Source organism: Oncorhynchus tshawytscha, linkage group LG19 (assembly GCF_018296145.1).
Source record: "Oncorhynchus tshawytscha isolate Ot180627B linkage group LG19, Otsh_v2.0, whole genome shotgun sequence".
NCBI lineage: Eukaryota > Metazoa > Chordata > Actinopteri > Salmoniformes > Salmonidae > Oncorhynchus > Oncorhynchus tshawytscha.
Genome location: NC_056447.1, coordinates 21989340 through 22016271, shown reverse-complemented (window position 1 = coordinate 22016271; position 26932 = coordinate 21989340). Strand labels below are relative to the sequence as shown.

At 44.4% G+C, this 26932-nt stretch overlaps 2 protein-coding genes across 6 annotated transcripts in view; one reads left to right on the top strand and one right to left on the bottom strand.

The window, feature by feature from the left end:
* Positions 1-498: 498 nt before the first annotated feature.
* Positions 499-2456, top strand: LOC112218459 (C-C motif chemokine 4-like). The gene is made up of 3 exons (XM_024379265.2): positions 499-783; positions 1006-1126; positions 1317-2456. The coding sequence occupies exons 1-3, from the start codon at positions 720-722 to the stop codon at positions 1396-1398; spliced, it is 267 nt and encodes an 88-aa protein (XP_024235033.1). The 5' UTR covers positions 499-719; the 3' UTR covers positions 1399-2456.
* Positions 1802-26932, bottom strand: part of LOC112218457 (septin-7) — a 29724-nt gene continuing 4593 nt past the window's right edge. The window contains exons 1-14 of one of the 5 annotated variants that reach the window (XM_024379260.2): positions 20863-21060; positions 20494-20593; positions 13473-13579; positions 11876-11976; positions 11568-11702; positions 9036-9153; positions 8858-8950; positions 8595-8691; positions 8021-8032; positions 5972-6023; positions 5724-5852; positions 5345-5480; positions 3762-3907; positions 1802-3619 (exon numbers count right to left, since the gene is read on the bottom strand). In XM_024379260.2, coding sequence (XP_024235028.1) covers positions 3580-3619; positions 3762-3907; positions 5345-5480; positions 5724-5852; positions 5972-6023; positions 8021-8032; positions 8595-8691; positions 8858-8950; positions 9036-9153; positions 11568-11702; positions 11876-11976; positions 13473-13579; positions 20494-20593; positions 20863-21021 — 1425 coding nt within the window. In that variant the 5' untranslated portion in view covers positions 21022-21060 and the 3' untranslated portion in view covers positions 1802-3579. Of the gene's footprint in view, positions 3620-3761; positions 3908-5344; positions 5481-5723; positions 5853-5971; positions 6024-8020; positions 8033-8594; positions 8692-8857; positions 8951-9035; positions 9154-11567; positions 11703-11875; positions 11977-13472; positions 13580-20493; positions 20594-20862; positions 21061-26932 lie in introns of those variants that run through there. The other 4 variants (XM_024379261.2, XM_024379264.2, XM_024379263.2 and 1 more) reach the window with 4 other exon arrangements.

Genomic DNA, 26932 nt, shown 5'->3' with positions numbered 1-26932 from the left:
CCATTTTTGGACTTATGTATGTAGCTTAGTTCAACTGTCTTTCACCATCAGAACTCAAAGTATAAGTGTGTTTTACTCCAATGTTTTACATAGCTCTATGAATTTGAGAGTGGTTACATTTCTCCAATACTATCAATGTTATTGCTTTAACTGCTGATTGCCGCTTTAAGGCTTGCAGTAATTGTGATTGTATACCCATATTCCAGGACTGCTGATGTTGTTTGATGATGTCATGTTTTCAAATAGCTGATGAAATACAGTAAGAGGAAAAAATATTTTTAGCAAAATTTTGTCATACACTCTGACCCCTTCCTGCTTGATCCACTTCTTGTGAAGATTCGTCATCAGCTTTCCACTGACAGAGGGTTGCTGGAGAGAAGTTGTAAGCACTGTGGTGGCACTGCATTGAATCTTATCTTCACACCATCATGTTTACAGAGTCCCCTACCTCTCAAAAAGGAAGTGAATATAAAGACTACAGCCATTGATCAGTAGTGATTAACTTGGCAAGCTATGGGGGCGTAGGGACATTTTGAGATTATAATGGTAGTGTGTAATGCCACCTACTCTTCAACAAAATATTAATATAACTCTGGAAGTTCCATTATGCATCTGGACAGTATTTATATGGGGAGATGTAACTCTTACGGACTCAGACTAAAGAGGAACCAAGACAACAACAGGGCAAAAGCCAGACCTTCGACATATCTTAAACCATCATGAAGACTACCTGCTTGGCTCTTGGGTTATTGCTGCTGACAGTGTTCCACTCCTATGCTACCCGTAAGTTCATTACATTTTCATAAGGATTGTGCATTAACAGAAGGATGTAACCCATGTGGGTGCTTATGTGCCCTCTTGATAGGGGCACTTAGATAAGTTATCCTTTTATGATCTTGATTATATATCTGTAAGATTGTCATGCTCATCTTGGGCTGATTGCCTCATGGCTTATAGTCAATAGTCACAAGGATGTTCTAATTGACCCATCTTATCCCCCCACAGCTCTTGGACTGCAGACATCACCAGAAAGCTGCTGTTTCCACTTCCTCAAAGTGAGTGTCCCCCACAAAAAGATTGTCTCAATCCAGAAGACTCACAGTGGCTGCCCCCTACCAGCATTTGTGTAAGTGTTTGTTCCTCTTCCAGTGATGCCAGAGTCCAACAGCACAAACGCTTAGGTTGAGGCCATTGCATTGTCTCAATTATGGAAGACTAAAGAACTAGTGACTTTCACTGACTTGCAACAGTCATTTAAGGAATAGTACCCATCTAAATAGTACCCTTTTCTTTGTACCATTATTTTTCTACTACAGGGTCAAAACTGTCAAGGGGAAATTGATTTGCTTCCAGTTGAGTGAGCGGTGGGTACAGAAAGCCTTCAACCAGCTCAAATAGCCAGCAGCTGTGGCCACATGTAGAGGCATTGAGAGTTCCAGTCATCCTTGACAACCTCCTCATCATGACTCAAGCCTCACCAGCTCCATGAAGACTACTCTATTCTCAACATACAAGTAGAGACAGAGTTTTAATGTAGCTCACTGGATGGCACCAAACGGTTGGTTATCATCTTACCCCATGTTTTACTGTATATGTTCACTTTACTATAAAAACTTTCAGAACTATTTCCTATAACACTTAACAGTAAGAAAGTGACATGTTTATCACTTTGAAATGCAGCAATAACTATTTTGCAATATATGGAATTGATATGAGTTAAGATGCACATGCACGTTATTGTGTTTTAATGTACTGTATGTGAGAATCCACTGCTTTAATAAAAGGAGAGGAAACATTTCACTTAAGCATAACCTTCTCATCTTTAATATTAATAATGTACAGTTAGAGAGAACAGATGATAATAAAATGAAGAACAGAATAAAGCTGAAGAGTGTAGATATATATAAAAAATTTAAAAAAACAACTCCTAAAGTTATGGCTACCTTCAACATTATTAGATAGGGGAGTGGTTAAAGAATGATTTAGGAAAAGTTTGTCTCAGACCTTAGCTCAAATGAGCCTTTAAGACTTCTCAGACCACGGACTAACTTCTGACTATTACAACTCAGAGACCTGCAACAAGAGACTGGTCCTGAGAAAGCATACAGTTGGCATAGAGTATAATTGTGTGTGTGTGAGAGTGTGGTTTGTGAAGGCAGTGTAGGTTGGGTCAGAGGTTGTCTTCTGGGATTTGGGGCTTGTGTTCAGTTGTGAAGTATATAACAATTTACAGTCAATTCCATTATGTATGTGAACCAGAAGAAAATTACAGGGGTTTTATGTGTGTTGTATTTATCTGTGCATTTTCTGTGTCCCTTTTGCATGTCTTCAAGTGCATCTTAAGATTTCTAGGGGTTTGTCAAATTAAGACTACACTAATTCAGGGGATTGTTGTCCAACCATACATACATAATATATTCAAATAAAACTTGACGGACCTCAGAGAGGTAAGGGTTTAGAGGTGTCACACAATGTGTCTCAGTGTCAGAGTCTCACCATGCGTTTGGGACAAACCCATGCATTTAGAGCTCTCGGTACAGTCTTCAGAACAGGGGACAAGGGATAGATAGGGCTAGGTTTAGGGCTTTGACAAAATCCATCACTTCACAATATAAGACATTGCCATAATCACGGTTATCATTGTTTTAGACACCCATATGATTTGTGTAACATTATCTATATAATAGGGACATAATTATCTGCTTCAGTATCCAGAGAATGTTATGACACTGACAATGTTACTGTTTATACCGTTAAGTGTGTCTTCTATTAGTAAAATAGAAGACACAAACACATGGTTTACAGGCACGTGCACACACACAGGCACCCACACACAAGTACACACACATTTAAGATAGGTCACCCCCTTTCCTGAACCTGGCTTTTTCATCTCGACTTGGCTTTTGACTGTCATAATTCAAAACAATTATTTTCCTGTTTCTTGTACACTCGCACCTGACTCGAACCCTTAATAACCACCTACAAGTGTGTGTTTAACATGCACATGTCCCAGGAGTTCAGGGAATGTCCGAGCGTACGTAATTGTGTTTACACAAGTCACAATGGAGTGTGCTTGTGAATGGTCTTGAGCTGCCTCTGCTGGAAGAAACAGGTGAGCTAGCTAGAGAACAGATTGTAGTACACTAGTATAAAGGATGGCTATGCATGATGCCTGCCATGTGTAAAACTCCAAAGATCAGAGGGACATAATTTCCTCCTTGTCAGGAATAGAAATAAAAGGTTTTGGCAGACCCCCAAAAGAGGGATGTGGCTGTGTGTGTATAGTGGTGTATGAGTGTGACATTGGGGCGTGTTGTTGTATGTACTGAATGAGATGCATGTGTGAGGTCCATGTATGACCTAAATAGTACAATAGGGTCAGCTAGCCCACTTTATAATGTGCAAGTGTAAACACCCTTGTAGCCCTGAGCTAAGTGCAGTGTGAACGCGGCTTATTAGCGTGCGCGCGTGTGTGTGTGTGTGTGTGTATATATATGGTTTGAGGGTCATAGATTGTGTGAACATCAAAAAGGATGTAAAAACAAGTTTGCAATATTTAATTGGAGGAATAGGTTCAACTTAAAATATTTTTCCCTTCTTTTTGTTCTTTTCCATGGTCCTGTAAAAAAAATAAAAAATAGAGAAAAAGGGAATTATTTAATATCTCAAAATTGCATTTAATTGAGAAAAATAGACAAAACATACTATATGCTTGTCTGAGAGAATAAGAGGAAGGACGATTAAATATGTCAGCCACTCACTTAGAAGCGTCAAGTTTCTGCTGCTCCAGTATACGTTGCTGTGCCTCCCAGTTTGACTTCTCTTCCTCATGGTGACGCCGCTTCTCCTCCAGTTCCTTATACTGAACCTCCAAGTTCTTTTTCATCTGCTCGTGGCGTCGCTCCAGCTGAGAAGGGAGGCAAATGTGTTACTTGTGAATAAAACAGACAGATACACACATCCAAATTGACTTGAGGCTCTACCTCGCCTGTCCTTATTAGAAGTCGACCGACTATGATTTTTCAACGCCGATACCGATTATTGGAGGACCAAAAAAAGTCGATACCGATTTTTTAAATTTTATTTGTAATAATGACAATTACAACAATACTGAATGAACACTTATTTGAACTTAATATAATACATCAATAAAATCAATTTAGCCTCAAATGAATAATGAAACATGTTCAATTTGGTTTAAATAATGCAAAAACAAAGTGTTGGAGAAAGTAGAAGTGCAATATTTGCCATGTAAGAAAGCTAACGTTTAAGTTCCTTGCTCAGAACATATGAAAGCTGGTGGTTCATTTTAACATGAGTCTTCAATATTCCCAGGTAAGACGTTTTAGGTTGTAGTTATTAGAGGAATTATAGGACTTTCTCTCTATACCCTTTGTATTTCATTAACCTTTGACTATTGGATGTTCTGATAGGCACTTTAGTATTGCCAGTGTAATAGTATAGTTTCCGTCCCTCTTCTCGCTCCTCCTTGGGCTCGAACCAGGAACACAACGACAACAGCCACCTTCGAAGCAGCGTTACCCATGCAGAGCAAGGGGAACAACTACTAGAAGGCTCAGAGCGAGTGAGGTTTGAAACGCTATTAGCGCGTGCTAACTAGCTAGCCATTTCACTTCGGTTATACCAGCCTCATCTCGGGATTTGATAGGCTTGAAGTCATAAACAGCGCAATACTTGACGCACAACAAAGAGCTGCTGGCAAAACGCACAAAAGTGCTGTTTGAATGAATATTTACGCGCCTGCTTCTGCCTACCACCGCTCAGTCAGATACTTAGATACTTGTATGCTCAGTCAGTTTATATGCAACGCAGGACATGCTAGATAATATCTAGTAATATCATCAACCATGTGTAGTTAACTAGTGATTATGATTGATTGATTTTTATAAGATAAGTTTAATGCTAGCTAGCAATTTACCTTGGCTTACTGCATTCGCGTAACAGGCAGTCTCCTTGTGGAGTGCAACGAGACAGGTCGTTATTGCGTTGGACTTAGTTAACTGTAAGGTTGTAATATTGCATCCCCCGAGCTGGCAAGGTGAAGATCTGTCGTTCCGCATGTCCCTGAACGAGGCAGTTAACCCACCGTTCCTAGGCTGTCATTGAAAATAAGAATGTGTTCTTAACTGACTTGCCTAGTTAAATAAAGATTAAAGGTGTAAAAAACACACAAAAAAAACAGCAAAATCGGTGTCCAAAAATACAGATTTCTGATTGTTATGAAAACTTGAAATCGGCCCTAATTAAATCGGCCATTCCGATTACTCGGTTGACTTCTAGTCCTTATGTCTCCCAATTGGTGTACACACACACACACACACACCTCAGCCTCAGAATCCTTCAGTTTCTGTTTCTTCTCCTTGACCTTCATCTCAAACACCTGCTCCATCTCTGTTTCCATCTTCTTCATCTTCATGACATGTTCCCTCCGCTCCTCCTCCATCTGGGCCAGGGGGCTCCTACAGGTCAAAGGTGAGGGACCAAACATCAAGAATCACTAACAGTGACCAGTGATTAACGAAGCACATCCCAACCAATACAGTCTGGTCACCGTCACTTACTGACATTATGACTCAAACATCAGGTTCATCTATGAAATAAGCTTTACAGCATATTTTAAGATTCTTTCTCAGCCTGTCTGATTACTATTGAACATATCAGATCTATGGTATTTCCTCTGATGATTAAGGTCTCTCTCCTACCTGGTCATTTGGTTCTTGGTCTTGCTGGTGTCCACTCCTCCATTGCAGGTTACGGCAGCAAGCTTTTTGCTGCGGTAGTTCTCATAGTGGACGTTGTTGGTCACATCCTTCAGATCTTGCATATGGGTCCTACAGGAGAGAATTGGGTAAGTTGGGTCTCAAATAATTATATCACTGTAAATACCGTGTTATAATCACTGACAATAATGGATGAATAAAAGGGTTGACATGCATCCTCGGTCTCTCACCTGATCAGCATGTTCCGTAACACAGTGAAGTCACAGTGCTCCCCGTTCTCCACTAAAACAGGAAGAGAGAGAGAGAGAGAGAGAGAGAGACGTCAGAGACCCACAGAGATTGTTCTCTTCACATCGCCATCAATCATTATTGGGTACTGGTAGAATACACACCAGTTCCCAGAATTCCCGGTAACATTACAAAGGCTCTCGGATCAAAAGGGACAATTTCTACTCTCGGAGCCAAAAATCACTGGGTCGCTCAGCTAGTCTACATTCTTATTACAGGTAATTACCCGATGAGACTGTTAGGTAGTCAAACACACAGACAACACACAAAGTCATTGGCCAAAAGGACCCGTGCTCAGACTGTAAAGAAGAATGTGTCTGCTCAGTGAACACACAGACATGGTTAAAACTATCACTAAGGACAGAGACACATTTCACTGGACCACTGCTCAAACACACACATTCAGTAGTATACAGTACATAGAGTAGTCAACAGACAGACATGTCACAGACCAGACAGACCACTGCTCTAAGACATACATTTCAGCTGATTAAACACACACATGGTTAAAAGATCACATGGGATTCTGGAAAAGGACCGCAGAGACACTGCTGCTGCTGCTGAAGATGTGGATTTCTCCTCTTTCCTGATCAAAACATCTCCTTTACTCCATAGCTCCACTCCCCAGGCCCCACCTTATCTGGGGCTAAGCCTAACGTGCATCACGCTGTCAGCTGTGGATCTCAGGAAGAGAAGGAGGACACCTTACCCGTGAGGTGCATGCATAGAGCCCCTGCTGTCACCTACCTGAGTGACTTCTGATGGGAGGGAGGAGAGGGCACACGGGAACCCAGGTCCTGCCCAGGTGACCCCTGTAACCCGTGTCTGTCCACCCTGACTGTCTACTGAACGAGGGGTTACATGAGGGGAGATGAGGGCTGGCAGGGCAGGCCAGCCTCAATGATGGGAGGGGAGGGGGGTTTGGTTGAGGTGGGGTCACAGGGTCATAACAAAGCATGGTTGTAGCTCTAATGGAAAGACACACCCTCGGCCGATTGGCTGAAAACTCCTGATGTACGCTGGACTGAATGGTTGTTGCCTCCTCACTGTTATTTTCAGTGCACTGCCGTTAAAACAGAGCAACACTGAGAGCAAGATCACTGCTATCGCATGGGGTCAGCTGCCCATCAGGAGTTTTAAGCCCGAGTGCTTTAGCTACTAACGGTCGTTAGATTATGATACCTGCATGGAGGTTTCCATTGAATGAGCCAAGAACAGGGAAAAATGTCATATCCCATGACAAAGAACTTATTGTAAAATGTTCTATGAATCAATATGCAACGGAGTATGTGTGATGGACCCCCTGTGGGAACTACAGGGAGTGTCAGCAAACAGCATCACAGTGCAAGGATTTAGCGCAACAGAGTGTATATAGATAAGTGACTGTTCTTAGATAATGCATGCAAAATATGTATACATTCACATACTATGTATACAATTAGTTTGTGCATTTTCAACTCTTAACAGTGCTACAATTGAGTGTTGACGAGTGGCCAAATGATGACTAAAACGAATAAAGGTAGATCATGCAGTTCTGGAAAAGGTATGACTTAATATAAAAAGGTATACTTCAGGATTATGGCAATGAGGCCCTTCATCTAGCGTGTTAGTCGATACCCATAGACTTCCAGCCAGTGTGCTAACGCTAGTTAGCATTGGCTCACAAAACTACCTCTAAATTCCTTTATACTGGACACAGACGCATAAAAAATGGAATCCACAAGGTCATCTGACTCTGGGGAAGTAGATAAAGGGCCTCATTGCCCACATCCTAAAGTATCCCTCGAAGATAATCAGGTACCTATTAACATGAGTTAGAGGGTGATGTTGCTCTATTCTAGGAGAAGCGTTAGCGCTGAACAGCCTATAGGTTTCTCAATTAGTAAGAGCTCCACTTTGACCATCAACCTAATGTTGCAGCAACAAAAAGTGAAGAGGGGAGGAAGGCCTGAGGGAGAGGGGTATCAAAGGTGAGAGATGGTTTTGTTTACCAAAAATGCCCTCTGTCAGTCATGGAAAAGAATAGACAGAAAGAAAAAAGAGAAAAGAAAGAATGAAAAAGTGAAAGACTGATACGGTCAACCACTGATACGGTCAACCACTGATACGGTCAACGGTCAATCACAGAGCAACACTTGAAAATGAAAAAAAAAAAATGTATTTCAGGGAACTTAAAACAAAAGAAAATCAAGTGGAGAACAACAACGATTCATTGTGGCCAATGGTGAAAAAAGGGGTGACACGGTCTCTCTCTCTGAAGTCCCTGGGGTGGTACAGTACAGTGTTCACTGCCAGAGAGACCATGATATCCTAGTAGAAAAACCCTGTCCCCCTTTTCCAGAATCCCTGTCAGAAACACTCTCTGGGGGGAGGGGGGGATATCCTGGGAGGCCATGCAGTTTCCCTACACTAGGTCTCCACACTTCCGTGCTTCATCCACTTGCATGGCACAGTGAGTGACATTAATAAAGAACATTCTCCAGAACAACAACCCACAGACAATACCATGCCACTGTCTCATCTCAGACAGAACAGAGAACCCAGCCAGGCCCATACTGAACCTACCTTCTGCCACGCCCCAGGGGTACTGACGACCTCTGACCTTCTTGCCGTTCACTTCAATCACCACGTTGCTGCCAACCACTGCCAGAGGCATCCGCTCCTGCCGCACAGGGAGACAGAGGGAGAAGTGACAGTTAATCAGTGAGCCTGTACAGTATCGACAACCTATTAGATAACCAAACTGACAGGGACAAAACAAAATGGCAGATGGGGACTAGTGTGGACTGATACCAATGACCGTATCAGTCTCTCTCATTGGACACTACCTTGATCTTCCGGATGAGCTTGCTGTCCTCATCGTCCTCGGTGTCAGGAAACTCATAGATTCTGATCTTGTGTTCTTGGATTTCCTTCATGATCTGAGTTGAAGGTAAAAATGACATGAGTAATTACCATACACATGTTGTATTTGTGCAAACACGAATAATGAACACATACACACACCTGTTTCTTGAACAGCTGGCATTCTTCAGGTGTCAGAGTGTCTGCCTTGGCGATTAGAGGGATCACGTTGACCTTGTCATGAAGACGCTTCATGAACTCAATGTCCAGGGGCTTCAGCCTTCAACGCATTTTACACAGTTAAAAAATATATGTTCTGAGGCTCTGTTGTTGCACAGTCAAAACAGATACACAGTCAGTCAGACAAACACAGGCAGGCAGGCAGGGAAGGCTGACTTATGCGTGATGTGACACGTCACGTCTCTGTAGTTAGTACACGTTCTGCTCAAACTGACGCAGTGCATTATGCCACCAGTGGCAAGAAAACACTGGATGAACCAAAGAAACACTGACTGTCTTATTTACAGTACATGACCCAAAGTATGTGGACACATGGTCAAACATCTCATTCCAAAATCATGAGCATTAACATGGAGTTGGTCCCCCCTTTGTTGCTATAACAGCCTCCACTCTTCTGGGAAGGCTTTCCACTAGAATATTGGAACATTGCTGCTGGGACTTGCTCCCATTCAGCCACAACAGCATTAGTGAGGTCGGGCACTGATGTTGGGCGATTATGCATGGCTCACAGTCGGCGTTCCAATTCATCCCAAAGGTGTTCAATGGGCTTGAGGTCAGGGCTCTGTACAGGCCAGTCAAGTGCTTCCCCAAACTGTTGCCACAAAGTTGGAAGCACAGAATCGTCTAGAATGTCATTCTATGCTGTAGCATTAACATTTCCCTAAGGGGCCTAGTCCAAACCATGAAAAACAGCCCCAGACCATTATTCCTCCTCCACCAAACTTTACAGTTGGCACGATGCATCAGGGCAGGTAGCGTTCTCCAGGCATCCGCCAAACACAGATTTGTCCGTCGGACTGCCAGATGGTGAAGCGTGATTCATCACTCCAGAAAACACATTTCCACTGCTCCAGAGTCCAATGGCAGTGAGCTTTACACCACTCCAGCTGACGCTTGGCATTGCGCATGGTGATCTTAGGCTTGTGTGTGGCCACTCGGCCATGAAAACCCATTTCATGAGGTTCCAGACAAACAGTTATTTTGCTGACGTTGCTTCCAGAGGCAGTTTGGAACTCGGTAGTGAGTTTTGCAAACGAGGGCAGATGATTTTCACACGATAAGCACTTGATCGGTCCCGTTCTGTGAGCTTGTGTGGCCTAACACTTTGCGGCTGAGCCGTTGTTGCTCTTAAGACTTTCCACTTCACAATAACATCACTTAAAGTTGACCGGGGCAGCTCAGCAGGGCAGAAATTTGACGAACTGACTTGTTGGAAAGGTGGCATCTTATGGTGGTGCCACATTGAAAGTCACTGAGCTTTTCAATATGGCCAATGTTTGTCTATGGAGATTGCATGTCTGTGTGCTCGATTTTATTATCCTGTCAGCAACGGGTGTGGCTGAAATAGCCGAATTCCCTAATTTGAAGGGGTGTCCAAATACTTTTGTATATACTGTAGTGTATTTTCATGTCTTTTCTTTTTTCCCAGTCAGTGACCACTAATAATTATGTCATGGTGGGATCATGAGGGATTCTCTTTGTTATTCTCTCTGTGATGTTCTCACTCTGGCTGATGAGGGAGTAGGTGGACAAAGGGGCTCTTCTTCTCTGTGGCCTGAGAGAGTGAGTTCTGTCCAGGGACTGGAGGGGAGAGCTGGAGGGGGCAAAGCATTAAGGGTGAAGGGGGGGGGGGCTGTGGATTCCAGGAATATACAGACACAGAGCAACAGACCCACTGTTACAGGTCACAGGACTAAAGGGGGCATATGAAGTGTGGGGAAAGCGACAGGGACAGACCTGGCAGAGGAGGAAGGTCACATTCTGAATTTGTCTCCACATTAGCAGAGGCATGGACTGACATGATTTCTGATCTCTTAATGCATTACCTTGTGTCGGTCTAACAACTGACATTTTCATGATCTTATATAATGTCACAACCACGTCAGTGTCCATAGTCCTCCTTATATGGCTACATATAATTACAGAAACCATTTGACTGGTTAAAATATGTAGGATTGGATAGATCCTAACACAAAAAGTGGGCCTAGCTGATTTGCTACGGAGGCGTTTTTCTAAGCTGAAAATAAAGCATCCCATTCCCAGGGATTCTGAGCTCAGGGGCTCCTCAGTGAGCTGCCTCCTCCTGATTGGCTGGCTCAGTGATGGTGAGAGTGCTTCTATCTCATCCTCAGTCTAGTGGGTGTTATGCAACCTTGTAGGTCACAACATTGGCAGCCTACATCTCTCTCGGCCTTGTCTTGCTGGAAATACATGGCCACTTAACTCAGCATAGAGAACACTTTATAATTACAGTACACATGCGGTATAACATTTGTTATAATTTTAAATGTGTTTCAGCTCATAAGAGTCTCTTTATCAGACAAGGAAAGGTGGGTAGCATAGGCTTCATATATTTAGCCATCAAAGAGTATATACTATACATCCTATGACATCAATGTAGTACTGGTACATGATCACAAAAGGACTGTTCTCCCAAGGTCTGTCAGTACTCACCCGTGGCCAGAGGGGGCGATGAAGTACAGGCAGCAGTGAACTCTGTTGTCTGGCATCAGTCGTCGGTTCACCCTGGACTCTGCATTCAGGAAGTCCTCACACTTACTGTCAATGAAGTTAATGACAGGCTGCCAGCTGAGAGGGGGGATGAAAGAGGTGAGAAAGAGTAAAATAGGAAAATGTTGTTCACCTCGAACATTTAGGCTCTCATTGACGCAGAGAGAATATTGCATATAGTCACACTCCTACACAACAAACAAACTCCACCATATCTTTCATACATGCTCACATTCACTCCCAATACTCACCAGTTACTATTGTCCACTGCATCTCCAAACCCTGGCGTATCGACGATGGTGAGAGTGAGCTGGACACCCCCTTCCTTCACCAGAACCTTGGACTGCTCCACCTGCAAAACAGTAACTCTAAGACATAACTCCATAGCTCCCATTTCATCTCTCAGCTCCCCCATACACTACGGCTCATCTATAGCTTAATCATGTTAGTCCTGGGGGGGAAAATGGCAGCTGTGACAGTGATATGGTGCTGGTAGATTTTTCACGGTTTTAGGAGACAAATGCATAATTCGTTTCCCACTACGGTTTGTTTCAGTTGCTCTCTGTTCGGCTGCTGCATACTTTCACAAGGGTAGTTATTTTGGGGCGACCTCTTTCAGTCTCTCTAAACACGCAAAAACACATTCTTTGCAAAACACTTTAGTTTAGATGCACATTCTTTTCTAGCAGGGCATATATCAAGCACTCAAAATACTTTCGGAAGAGTGTGTGTGTGTGTGTGTGTGCGCAACAAAATACCCCAAAAATGTGCACCCATCAATTGAGTGAAATCTGAGTAGACAGAATGTGACCATTTGACAGACATAAGAGATTGTTCTGGAATATAAATACTCCCCCCCCGTCTCTCCCCTCAGCCCACGGCAGCCGCAGCAGACAGCCGCACACAGCACACTGGGCCCAAGTCTACCCCTCTACATTTACACTGTGGCTTTGGTCTACCCCAACAGCTCCATTTCTAAACATTGGACGCACTCTTCAATACAATGGAGGATCAAACACATCAGCAGGAACCACGGGGACCCCAGAGACACAACCAGAAATCTTAGGCCTCAACAAATCTGAAAAACAACTTACGTCAGTCTACATTCAAAATGAAGTCACACGGTAATTTCTTAAAAACAGCTTTGCAAAAGTGTGGTTCTAATTCAGGAAATGATGACTCAAAAGGTTACTAACTCCCACCTCAGTGCTCGCCGTGTGATGGAGATAAAACCCAAATATAGTAGCCAAACACCGCCCTAGTGTGTGTGCCTTTGCATATACATCACAAAGACAGAAAGCCGATGCCCAGGATGCCTCCGAGATGGGAGTCTTGTGTTTGGTGGGAAAGTCACCACTGAGTGTTGTTTCATGGGAACATTCCTAACCTCCTACTGACCCCTTCAGGCCCCAAGAGGAACCAGAGCCCCAGAGTCCAACTCTCCTCCTTCTTGTCCCCATCCTAAAGAGAGGCCACATAAATCTCCCCAAACACCCTTAACTAAAAAAAATAAAAAAAATGTGCACCCATCAATTGAGTGAACTAGCCCCCCCCCCAGTCTCGTCATCTGTCCCTCTTCTGTTTATCAAGGACATATAAGGACAAAACACTGTGGGCTCTATCTCTGGCTGCTGGTGCTCTGGGTGCACTGCCTCTGGGTGCACTGCCTCTGGTCTGGCCGCTGTGACCATCCAGTGGTTATTGGGTTTGTTTGTATTGGCCTGAGAGCTTTGTGCTCTCTGCTCGTGTTGCACTACCACATGTGGAGGAAGTGTGTGTGTGTGTGTGTGTGTGTGTGTGTGTGTGTGTGTGTGTGTGTGTGTGTGTGTGGGGGGGGGTGTAGGCTACCTGCACAGTCTTCTTGATCCGTAGGGATGGGCCAGGGTAATCCTTGGAGTACAGGTCAGTCAGGAAGAGGGAGTTGATGAGTGTGGATTTCCCCAATCCAGACTCACCTATGGGAGGAGATCTGACGTCAGTTACATCATTGTCACAATGAGGAATTCAACATATAGCTTTTATCTGGCTATGCAGTATGCATACACAAAAATAACTCATGCATACACATACCCTGCAGTGGCATAGTCACAGTCAAGGGTTTGAAGGTAATTTCTGTCCCGGATAACTGCAGCACGGGAAATAAAAGCTGATTCCTTGTCTCATTGGGAAAGGCCAAAAGCCTATCTGCCAGAAAGTAAGCTTTAAGTCCGAGTGAATAAAACATTCGCTCTCCCCTTCGCTCTCTCACTAATCGTTCTTACCCTCTCTTCCCACCCTGACATTAGAATCATTCAGTATGTTGTTAGTTTGACTATATGATCTTATTAGTTTACAGAGGATAAAACACACACACAGCTTCCATCTTACTGTGATTAATGAGTGAGCATCTTCAGAGCTGTGCTTGGGAGTGACTGCTCTAGTGCTCTGGGAGGGTCAAGGGCGGGTTGCCTGGCATGCTCCAGCAGGACCACCACACCAGCAGCAGAGCAACAGCAGCATTACCCCCACTGTCCCAGCAGGGGGCACCCCGACCGCCTTGCTTTCCACCATTCCCAACACTCCCACATCAACCCATACTCATGTCAAATTTCCATCAGATTCACCCAAAAGGCTCATATTGCTTTGACTTGGGGCCAATACCAGGCCACTGGTACTTTTCAGCTGGCATTTACATAACAATGGCTAACTTTAAACACGGGCTCCCAAGTGGCACAGTGGTCTAAGGCACTGCATGTTAGAGGCATCACTACAGAGCCTGGTTCGTTTCCAGGCTGTAGCACAACCGGCAGTGATTGTGTGTCCCATAGGACAGCGCACAATTGGCCCAGCATCGCCCGGGCTTGGCCATCATTGTAAATAACAATGTGTTCTTAACTGACTTGCCCAGTTAAATAAAGGTTCCATAAAAACACCTCACAAAGCAACTGTCTTGATGATGCAGAGGTTGTTGATTCCATTTGCCCCAAGTCTTTAGTGTTACACTCCTGATGGAAACACACATTTCCTGATAATGACTGACAGTTGATTTGTGCGGTTGCATGTGCTCTGCTCTGCATATAATACTGCAATGCAACCAAACCAGTCATTATGATGACTCCGTGGCCAGTTGTGAAATCCTCAGATAGTGTGTCTCAACCTTCACCCCTCACACAGACCCTCTCTTTGAGGTGTAGACTCTGGGCAGTTCACATCTGGCTGACAAACAGCACTAGGTCACAGGTTCCTCCCCGCCCCCTTCAAAACACACTGTTTAAGCAGGAGATAAGACACACCAAACCCACCCGCTGTCTGCTGGGTACACCTGTCAGCACCCGGCCTATGCTGGAGGAGGTCACCCAAACCAGGAGGGGGAGAGGATAGAGGGGCAGGCAAGCACCTCCTACGCTACTCTGGGGGAATAGGTAGAGGGCAACAGAGGGTCAGGGGCATGTATCTAAAGCAGAGCAGACAGAGTGCCTGCAGATTACATTACTCTGGAGCTTGATAGCAGTTATGAAGGCATTTTAATGGAAGCCAGTCATACCCATCATCCTCCTGCCCCTCTCTGTGGCCCTGAAACCTGGCACTGGGATCTCCTGTTTCGCTCTGCCTCTCATGCATGCAAAATGGATCTATAAGTCCCAGATAGAGAGAGGCCCTGTTCTGAGTCTGGCTCCTGGGACACTAATCTGCGTTTTGGGTTGAACGAGACACTGGGGAGGACAGAATTAGGATCGGAGTTCACTGGATTAGAAAAAAAAAAGAACACACAGGACACTTTAAATAACTATCTTGCAGAAATGCAGTATGAAGTCTATTGTAATCCTGGTATAAAATATAGCCGAAGAGCTTTTATCTCTGGTCCCTAGACTAGAGCCTCCTCGTCCTTTGTTAGCTTGAGGGCGACTGCTGATGTTGGCTAGAAAAACAAATGAAGGGAAATGAATAACACGTGGACGAGAAAGGACATCAATCACAATGTGATAACAGTCCATATATCTATTATCCTTTATACAGTAGGCCCATTATTACCACAAAGAACCAGACCCATTTTAGGTGACTCAAGGTCACCGTACCTACCATCTAAAATCCAACCCCCAGCTCATCTCCTCTCCATCCCCCTCCTGCTGTGGACCTGGATCAATTACACCCCCTGGCCCCTCTTTCTCACCAAACACGCCACCTCAGCTGCACACGAGCCAGAACACAGGGAACTAACCGAATACCATAGAGCTGCTCCAAAGAGGACGCAAGCCAAATTACAGCTAATGTCCTGCGCAGTGTACTCCACTTATAACAACCACTGACCTTGGAGTTCATGGTAACTCATCGTGGTCAAAATCACAGGACAGCAACAGTCGACATACCACATACAGTTATTTAGTATCAGTGGCAGTTCTGTGGTGCAAACTAGCCGACGGTTTCGCCAATGATCGTCTCTCTGCAGTAGTTACCCCACCCCCGGAGGGCAAGTCCAACCCAATTAGCCTTCCTCTCATTTTTAATTAAATATTGGTCTGCATGATCTCTGAAAACGAACTCTCCATAAATAGACCCTGTCCCTGACGACCAAAAGCTGCATGGATGGCTGGCTGGGTGACCCGCCCCTTACTTCCCCTCTTTCATAATGGGAACATTGTGAGGGGGACAGAGAGGGAGAGACCAAGAGGCAGGTGAAGAGAAAACAACTGACAGGGAGGGAATGGAAGTACAGTACCTGCAGTTAGAGAGCGAGACAGATTGACAGGGGTATGGGGACAGACATACAGATGGACACACAGGACACGTTTCCCAGGAGATTTCTAACATTCCAGACTTTTATCTCTCCTCCCTCTTCCTGTCAACATACTAATGCCCAACCAAAAATGACCCCTGGGGTAGCAGCTGGCCCCAGGCATCCTGACAGGCCCCATTTACACTCCCCTGCTTAGCCCAGCCAGACCAGATCCCTTGCTCCTCTCCTCATCACCCCACATAAAGGGGCTCCTGGTGCTTCTGGTCTGTACGACTGTAGCTCTTTTCCACTGACAAACACAGAGCTCTCCTCCCCTAACTAACAGACATGTGGGACTGAATCACAGAGTGTAAAATGAGACATCTGGTCCACATGTACTAATGTCTATATGAGGAGAGGGGGGAAGGGAAGAAGGGAGGAGAAAGTGTGTGTGTGTGTGTGAGGAGAGAGGAAATGTGAGAAGGGATGTTTAAGTGGGTCAGATAAGCTCTATCAATCAGGAGATGGGATGGCTGCAGTAGGGTCAAAAGGTAATCTGATCAAGATCTGCAACACACACAAACACACCTCAAATACTATACAGCGGGAGACAAAGAGGATGATATACCAGATATACTATGCTATAAGGCAGTCTATATGAGATACTCTGGTAGGCTTACAGATGGACTAGCTACTCCACTGTCTATTAAAAGATCAGGTCTGTGTAGTCAATGGGAGTCAGTTTCCCAAGATTTTTGTGAGAGAGCGGGTAATCTATAAAAGATTCACTTTGAACCCCTGAGTCTAAACAGAAACTGACACAATCAGCACGAGTGAGGTCATACAGGACATGTGCACACTGCATTATACAGCAGTAGCAGCAGTAGCAGCAGTAGCAGCAGCAGTAGCAGCAGCAGCACCCCCCCCCCACACACACAGAGTCACTCACACACCCTGAAGCAGTCCAACTGATCTCACACAAACAAAGGCGCTCCTGCTGTTCTCTCATGCACAAGGGCCATAGTAAGTCATTGTGAAATACATTTCCTTTTCTTAGTGGCTCATCTTGTTGCAATGTGATGACATGTCCTTCACCTGGAAAATCTGTGTCTGAAAACATCCTTTCTTTTCGTGGTTCTACGCTTTTGAGGTAGTGCCATTTTTTTAGTCAGTGAACAAGAGTCAGTAGATGACAGTAAGAAGACGAACCAGAGGAAACCAATAGGTGGAAATAAACTGCCATAGAACAGGGCAGGGATCATCAACTAGATTCAGGCGCCGGACGAGTTTTTCTTGAGTGGAAGGTTGGGGGGCCAGAACATAATTAGAAATAATTTGTAGACTACAAATTTACCGCAAAAAGCACAAACGGATATAATATTTGACTAGAACAGAATACATTTAAACCTTGCTTATATACAATCACGTCTCTCTTTTGCGCTGGAATACTCAAGAACAGACTCCCAAATCTAAAATGACCCGGAGCCGATTTCCTGGTGTTTTTACAGTCTTTAATGTCTAACAATAAAACCAAAATGTACTCAAAAATCTTGAGGGGCCCAATACAGACACCCGTGGGCCGCCAGTTGGGAAATTCTGGAATAGGGATGGGATAGTGGGAGGGGAGTATGAATGGGTAGTAGGTAGGGCTGGAATAGGGATGGGATAGTGGGAGGAGAGTATGAATGGGTAGTAGGTAGGGCTGGAATAGGGATGGGATAGTGGGAGGGGAGGGGAGTATGAATGGGTAGTAGGTAGGGCTGGAATAGGGATGGGATAGTGGGAGGGTGCCTTTGAACGGGGTATGGTAGAAGGCGCAACAGTTTCCTGTGTGTATAAAGAATGTGTCACCACCCAAAGAACATCCAGCCAACTTGAAACAACTGTGGGAAGCATTGGAGTCAACAAAGGCCAGCATCCCTGTTGAACACTTGACACCTTGTAGAGAGTCCATGCCTTGACAAATGGAGGCTGTTCTGAGGGCAAAAGGGGGGCAAGTCAATATTAGGAAGGTGTTCTTAATGTTTTGTACACTCCGTGGCGATCAAAAAACTTGGGTGAACTGAATCATAGAAATAGAATGATAAGAAGCAAAGCATTTGACCGAACAGAACAAGCTTATAGTGAATCTAACAGATGAGGAACTGCGCTGCTTAAGGGCTCCCGAGTGGCGCAGCGGTCGAAGGCACTGCATCTCAGTGCAAGAGGTGTCACTACAGTCCCTGGTTCAAATCCAGCTCATATCACATCGTGATTGGGAGTACCATAGGGTGGTGCTCAATTGGCTCAGCGTCATCCAAGTTCGGCCGGTATAGGCCGTCATTGTAAACAGAGACTGGGATCTACTATTGGCACTGACTGTGAGTAAAGAGAAGCTCAAGCGCCAAGTGTTGTAAATTCTTAAGTCTTGTGAGGTGAACTGTAACAGTAGTCTATTTAGCCTCTACTTTGTTCCTATAGTATATCATGGATTTGGACAACCTGCTTTGTAGAGCAGCCCGGCTCTCTCCAATCTTTCCCAGGTTCAGTACAGAAATTCTGCCAGCTGGCCCAAAGGCCAGGAAACAGGTTTTTTCCATTCCAGAATTTTGGAGGGAAAAAATTGTCCCAAGCCAAAGTCCTGTGGCGTCAGTCTCACAGAGTGACATTGGAACAGTGGAGACACTTCCAAGTGACCGGGCTCTAACAGGCGAGCGGATTCCCAAAAAGAGCCCCAGTCTGTCAAAACAGTGAACCCAGCTGGCTTCCATTACAGGCCAATCTTCTCACGACTACAGCTACAGCTCGCTCTACTGGCCCTGAGCCTGGGTGTGCGTTCTCTAACACTCTCTAGAACTCTCACAGAGAGAGGGTGCCTGTCTGTCTGTCAGAGCTGGAATGGATGAGATTGCTCCAGAAGTCTTAACTGGTAGAGTTTCACAATAGTAGTGTTTTAAAGTGTAAAAGTTATACCGTGTGAGTGTGTGTCAGTGTGAGTGTCTCATCTTTGTGTTCGAGGCACTGTTGTGTTTGTTCTCTCTGCCACACTTCACATTAGTTATGTGTAATGTTTGGCTCAGCTGGGGTATGCAGTGGTTGGAGATAAAAGGAAGGAAAGGCCCATATGTAACAAGGCTGAAATCCAATCCTGTTGACATTGAATTCTGCCACTCTCCCTCTGGCACATGCAGCCCTTTCACAGTGTTACTTTACCAAACAGGAAACCCAAACCAGTGGGAGATATTCTGTATGTGGGACATGTCATGCTGGTTGGCTGTGAGAGAAAGAAAGAGTGTGTGTGTGTGTGTGTGTGTGTGTGTGTGTGTGTGTGTGTGTGTGTGTGTGTGTGTGTCTCGCAAGGAAGCGCAAGAGCGCACAGCTGGCATACATAAGACAAAAACCAAAATATCCAGTCTTGATTCCCATGGAAGGCAGCCCTTACATCAGTGAAGTATGATCAATACTGTATTTCCTCACATCAATCGCCTCATGCAGAGTAACAATTCAATAAACATGTGATTGTGGTCTGTGAATGTGTGTGTGCGCGTGTGCATGTATAACCAACCAGCTCTCACAGTCACACTGAAGAATCAGAAGTTTGTCCATTAACGTCAAATTTCGAAGGATACGTTTAGGCAGGTTAGGTTATATACATCAAAAACAAGTGCTTAGCACTGGGATAGAACACATGACCCTCAGAACAGTCCACAAAGCAAAACCCAGGCCTACATGATTCTAATAGCATTCACCGTTGCCCCTAGTGGTCGGTTTTGAAGTAATCTCCTGATGTCCTGTTTACCTGGATGGATGTCTACTTTCGCAGTGGATCTTGAGCAACCTGGCTGGTATAATCAATCACTCCTCCACTCTCATCTAATCTCCTCAGCCACCAGATTCCATTCCAAGTTCATTGGAATTCTGTGGTTCAATAATTCTTAAATACACTCAGTTGACCAATTCACAGAGCTAGAGTTAAAAGTTTTCTGTGACATTTTTACTTCAATTCCATGCAGATAAATAGGAAACACACATTGATCTATACAATGCATTCAAAACAAATATGGGACCTCAAATGACATGCTTCATGTTCCTTTTTCACAAACAGACAGACTCACAAGCAGACACATATAGACAGACAAAAATTAACCCGACCAGGGAGACCCACACATAAAAAGAGAAGCAGACAAAGTGACTCACCAACAACCATTAGTGTGAACTCAAAGCCCCTCTTCACTGACTTCCTGTACACTTGGTTGGGAAGGTTGGCGAACCCCACATACCCCTCCAGATTCCTCTGCTGGAAGAAAACACACAGAGTTACTCTGGAATCTCCTGGGGTGAGAAAAGCACTTCTGCGTACACAGACACACAGAGAGACAAAGAGCTGGTTTTAGAGGCCATGATTAGTATCTCTCTGGCCCAGAGTGACAAAGCACCTTTGAAAGAGTGGGGTGAAACAGAAACAGGGTTATGGGTTTGAGGTGAGTAAAATTACTACAAAAAAATAGGTACAAAAGGAGAGGAAGGAGGTAAGGTACTCTAACTGATCCTCCTGTGTTTATTTACAAGTCGTATCATATCCATCATATCCATCATCTGAGAGACGTCGTCATGGAGACAGTGGATCTCACACCAGATGACAGCCAACGCGTTCCCAAGTTGTGTGTTCTCCTTCTCTTGAGTACCATATTTCTCCATTCCTCCCTCTGCCTGCTCTAATCTCATCCTCTCTCTCTCCCAGCGCGTTGTCACTCACGCTACACAAGGCAAACACAATTGATCACTGCTCGCCCCTGTTCACAGGACCTCTCATGCGTGTCCCAATGGACAACACAGGGGTAGAAAAGGGAGACGGGCCACACTAGTCACTCCCACACAACAGCCCAGTCAGACACTACCACCCTGAAAACGTGTCCTCGCACTCCTATAGTAACAAGGAGAGTCAGGAGACACACAACAGGGCTGCTTTGGAGGAAACGCATTGTTGTGGTATGTCGGAGGTGTGCAGGCAATTGCCCTAAATGCTTCCATTTGAGAAAAGGAGTTAGTGGAGTATTAAGCCAAAAAGCTCTACGACAATCTTCGTGTGTATCCTTTTCCACATCTCAAGCTTCATTAACACCACACCGATCAGAAGCTGGTCGATTTGAGGGGATTTAAGCCTTAACCCTGATTGAAGATGTAATAACAGTTGTGTTATTGTTATAGGCTGTGATAACAAATGTGTCCTAAGACTCCTTGCCCCGAAATATACCAAGGGGCAGATGGGAAACCTTCCTCACCATCCCCTTCCGTATTTTAACAGATTCAGTGTAACAGTAAAATCACTGTGCTAAAAAAAAAAAATGATAACAGGTCAATGGAGAAAATCAGGGCACATCCTGTCAAAGAGAAGTGGCTTATAAAACCAGATAATCCGTGGTAGCAGGGACAAAAACACCTAGGCTATTTTGACCATCAAATAGGTCCTATAGCAAAGCCGAGATCCATCTCTGCCTACCTACAGTGGCAAAAAAAGTACGTGAACCCTTTGGAATTAACTGGATTTCTGCATACATTAGTCATAAAATTTGATCTGATCTTCATCACAACAGACAAACAGTGTGCTTAGACTGTGCTTAGACTAATAACACACAAATTATTGTATTTTTCTTGTCTATATTGAATAGATCATTTAAACATTCACAGTGCAGGTTGGGAAAAGTACGTGAACCCCTAGGCTACTGACTTCTCCGAAAGCTAATTGGAGTCAGGAGTCAGCTAACCTGGAGTCCAATCAATGAGATGAGATATGTTGGTTAGAGCTGCCTTGCCCTATAAAATACTCGCCAAATTTGAGTTTGCTATTCACAAGAATCATTGCCTGACGTGAACCATTCCTCAAACAAAAGAGATATCAGAAGACCTAAGATTAAGAATCACTGATTTGCATAAAGCTGGAAAGGGTTACAAAAGTATCTCTAAAAGCCTTGATGTTCATCAGTCCACAGGAAGACAAATTGTCTATAAATGGAAAAATTTCAGCACTGTTGCTACTCTCCCTAGGAGTGGTTGTCCTGCAAAGATGACTGCAAGAGCACAGTGCAGAATGCTCAATGAGGTTAAGAAGAGTCCTAGAGTGTCAGCTAAAGACTTACAGAAATCTCTGGAACATGCCAACGTCTGTTTACGAGTCTACGATATGTAAAACACTGAACAAGAATGGTGTTCATGGAGGACACCACGGAAGAAGGCACTGCTGTCAAAAAAAAAACATTGCTGCATGTCTGAAGTTGGCAAAAGAGCACCTGGATGTTGCACAGCGCTACTGGCAAAATATTCTGTGGACAGATGAAACTACAGTTGAGTTGTTTGGAAGGAACACACAACACTATGTGTGGAGAAAAAAAGGCACAGCACACCAACATCAAATCCTCATCCCAACTGTAAAACCTCATCCCAACTGTAAAATCTCATCCCAACTGTAAAATCTCATCCCAACAGTTTTGTAAAGAGGAATGGTCCAAAATTCCTACTGACCGTTGCGCAGGTCTGATAACAAAATGATTTCTGCAGTTGCGTGAGGTTATTGCTGCCAAAGGAGGGTCAACCAGTTATTAAATCCAAGGGTTCACATACTTTTCCCACCCTGCACTGTGAATGTTTACACGGTGTGTTCAATAAAGACATGAAAACGTGTAATTGTTTGTGTGTTATTAGTTTAAGCAGACTGTTTGTTTATTGTTGTGACCTAGAAGAAGATCAGATCAAATTTGATGACCAATTGATGCAGAAATGCAGGCATTTCCAAAGGATTCACATGCTATACAGTGGTAAGAAGAAGTATGTTCCTCCAGGGAAAATGGAACATTCATGTAATCAGGACTGTGCATCAGCATGTGACAGTGGTGTAATCACCCACAGCACCCTACATATAAATGATGCGATCTGTATCGATTGTGGCAATTAGGATCGCACATTTTGGGGAATATTCAGAAGCGGAAACTTTGTGGGAATTAACGGGAATATATGCAAAATAATCCTAATACCATTTAAAATGTAGATTTTTTTTGCATTGGTTATATTTACCATATCATATGGAGACAGAAACAGAAACCGTTTACCTTATCAGAAGTAGACATTATTGCAAATCTCTCTCTGGTAAGAAGAGGGGCGGGGGGGTATGCCTTATGATTAACGAGACGTGGTGTGATCATAACAACATACAGGAACTCAAGTCCTTCTGTTCACCTGACATAGAATTCCTCACAATCAAATGTCGACCGCATTATCTACCAAGAGAATTCTCTTCGATTATAATCACAGCCGTATATATTCCCCCCCAAGCAGACACATCGATGGCCCAAAACAAACTTTATTTGACTCTATGTAAACTGGAAACCACATATCCTGAGGCTGCATTCATTGTAGCTGGGGTTTTTAACAAGGCTAATCTGAAAACAATAGTCCCTAAATTCTATCAGCATATCGATTGTGCTACCAGGGCTGGTAAAACCCTGGATCATTGTTATTCTAACTTCCGCGACGCATATAAGGCCCTCCCCCGCCCTCCTTTCGGAAGAGCTGACCACGACTCCATTTTGTTGCTTTCAGCCTATAGACAGAGACTAAAACAAGAAGCTCCCGTGCTCAGGTCTGTTCAATGCTGGTCCGACCAATCTGATTCCACGCTTCAAGACTGCTTCAATCACGTGGATTGGGATATGTTCCGCATTGCGTTCAACAACAACATTGACGAATACACTGATTCGGTGAGTGAGTTCATGAGAAAGTGTATCGGCGATGTTATACCCACAGCAACGATTAAAACATTCCCAAACCAGAAACCGTGTATTGATGGCAGAATTCGCGCGAAACTGAAAGCGAACCACTGCTTTTAACCAGGGCAAGGTGACCGGAAACATGACCGAATACAAACAGTGTAGCTATTCCCTATGCAAGGCAATCAAACAAGCTAAGTGTCAGTATAGAGACAAAGTAGAGTTGCAATTCAACGGCTCAGACACAAGAGGTATGTGGCAGGGTCTACAGTCAATCACGGATTACAAAAAGAAAACCAGCCCCATCACGGACCAGGATGTCTTGCTCCCAGGCAGACTAAATAACTGTTTTGCTTGCTTTGAGGTCAATACAGTGCCACTGACACGGCCCCCAAAACCTGCAGGCTCTCTTTCACTGCAGCCGACATGAGTAAAACATTTAAACGTGTTAACCCTCGCAAGGCTGCAGGCCCAGACGGCATCCCCAGCCGCGTCCTCAGAGCATGCGCAGACCAGCTGGCTGGTGTGTTTACGGACATTTCAATCAATCCTTATCCCAGTCTGCTGTTCCCACATGCTTCAAGAGGGCCACCATTGTTCCTGTTCCCAAGAAAGCTAAGGTAACTGAGCTAAACGACTACCGCCCCGTAGCACTCACTTCCGTCATCATGAAGTGCTTTGAGAGACTAGTCAAGGACCATATCACCTCCACCCTACCTGACACCCTAGACCCACTTCAATTTGCTTACCGCCCCAATAGGTCCACAGACGACGCAATCGCAACCACACTGCCCTAACCCATCTGGACAAGAGGAATACCTATGTGAGAATGCTGTTCATCGTCTACAGTTCAGCATTTAACACCATTGTACCCTCCAAACTCGTCATCAAGCTCGAGACCCTGGGTCTCGACCCCGCCCTGTGCAACTGGGTACTGGACTTCCTGACAGGCTGCCCCCAGGTGGTGGGGGTAGGTAACAACATCTCCACCCGACTGATCCTCAACACTGGGGCCCCACAAGGGTGCGTTCTGAGCCCTCTTCTGTACTCCCTGTTCACCCACGACTGCGTGGCCATGCACGCCTCCAACTCAATCATCAAGTTTGCGGACGACACTACAGTGGTAGGCTTGATTACCAACAACGACGAGATGGCCTACAGGGAGGAGGTGAGGGCCCTCGCAGTGTGGTGTCAGGAAAATAACCTCACACTCAACGTCAACAAAACAAAGGAGATGACTGTGGACTTCAGGAAACAGCAGAGGGAGCACCCCCCTATCGACAGGACAGTAGTGGAGAGGGTAGTAAGTTAAGTTCCTCGGCGTACACATCACGGACAAACTGAATTGGTCCACCCACACAGACAGCGTTGTGAAGAAGGCGCAGCAGTGCCTCTTCAACCTCAGGAGGCTGAAGAAATTTGGCTTGTCACCAAAAGCACTCACAAACTTCTACAGATGCACAATCGAGAGCATCCTGTCGGGCTGTATCACCACCTGGTACGGCAACTGCTCCGCCCACAACAGTAAGGCTCTCCAGAGGGTAGTGAGGTCTGCACAACGCATCATGGGGGGCAAACTACCTGCCCTCCAGGACACCTACACCAACCAATGTCACAGGAAGGCCATAAAGATCATCAAGGACAACAACCACCCGAGCCACTGCCTGTTCACCCCGCTATCATCCAGAAGGCGAGGTCAGTACAGGTGCATCAAAGCAGGGACCGAAAGACTGAAAAACAGCTTCTATTTCAAGGCCATCAGACTGTTAAACAGCCACCACTAACATTGAGTGGCTGCTGCCAACATACGGACTCAACTCAAGCCACTTTAATAATGGAAATTGATGGAAAAAAATGTATCACTTGCCACTCAATGCTATGTCAGGTATGTAATGTAGGGTATCTAATCATTATATTAAGTGGCATTGTGTGGCAATGCCATTTAATATAATGATTACATATCCTACATTACTCATCTCATATGTATATGTATATACTGTACTCTATATCATCTACTGCATCTTGCCTATGCCATTCTGTACCATCACTCATTCATATATCTTTATGTACATATTCTTTATCCCTTTACACTTGTGTGTATAAGGTAGTAGTTGTGGAATTGTTCGATTACTCGTTGGTTGTTACTGCATTGTCGGAACTAGAAGCACAAGCATTTCGCTACACACGCATTAACATCTGCTAACCATGTGTATGTGACAAATAAAATTTGAACTAGTAGCAGGGTAAAGGTTCAATGTGAACCCAAAGGACAAGATACACTATACAGTTTAAGTCAGAAGTTTACATACACTTAGGTTGAGTCATTAAAACTCGTTTTTCAACCACTCCACAAATGTATTGTTAACAAACTATAGTTTTGGCAAGTCGGTTAGGACATCTACTTTGTGCATGACAAGTCATTTTTCCAACAATTGTTAACAGACAGATTATTTCACTGTATCACAATTCCAGTGGGTCAGAAATTTACATACACTAAGTTGACTGTGCCTTTATACAGAAAATTATGTCATGGCTTTAGAAGCTTCTGATAGGCTAATTGACATCATTTGAGTCAATTGTAGGTGTACCTGTGGATGTATTTCAAGGCCTACCTCCAAACTCAGTGCCTCTTTGCTTGACATGATGGGAAAACAAAAGAAATCAACCAAGACCTCAAAAATAATTTGTAGACCTCCACAAGTCTGGTTCATCCTTGGGACCAATTTCCAAATGCCTGAAGGTACCACGTTCATCTGTACAAACAATAGTACGTAAGTATAAACACCATGGGACCACGCAGCCTTCATTGCGCTGAGGAAGGAGACGCGTTCTGTCTCCTAGAGATGAATGTACTTTGGTGCCAAAAGTACAAATCA

Bases quoted from the DNA above. Each gene is read 5' to 3' on its own strand.
- LOC112218459 (XM_024379265.2), top strand. From the start codon at position 720: ATGAAGACTACCTGCTTGGCTCTTGGGTTATTGCTGCTGACAGTGTTC. The intron at 784-1,005 runs GTAAGTTCATTA...ATCCCCCCACAG, and splicing joins GTTCCACTCCTATGCTACCC to CTCTTGGACTGCAGACATCA. The intron at 1,127-1,316 runs GTAAGTGTTTGT...TTTCTACTACAG, and splicing joins TGCCCCCTACCAGCATTTGT to GGTCAAAACTGTCAAGGGGA.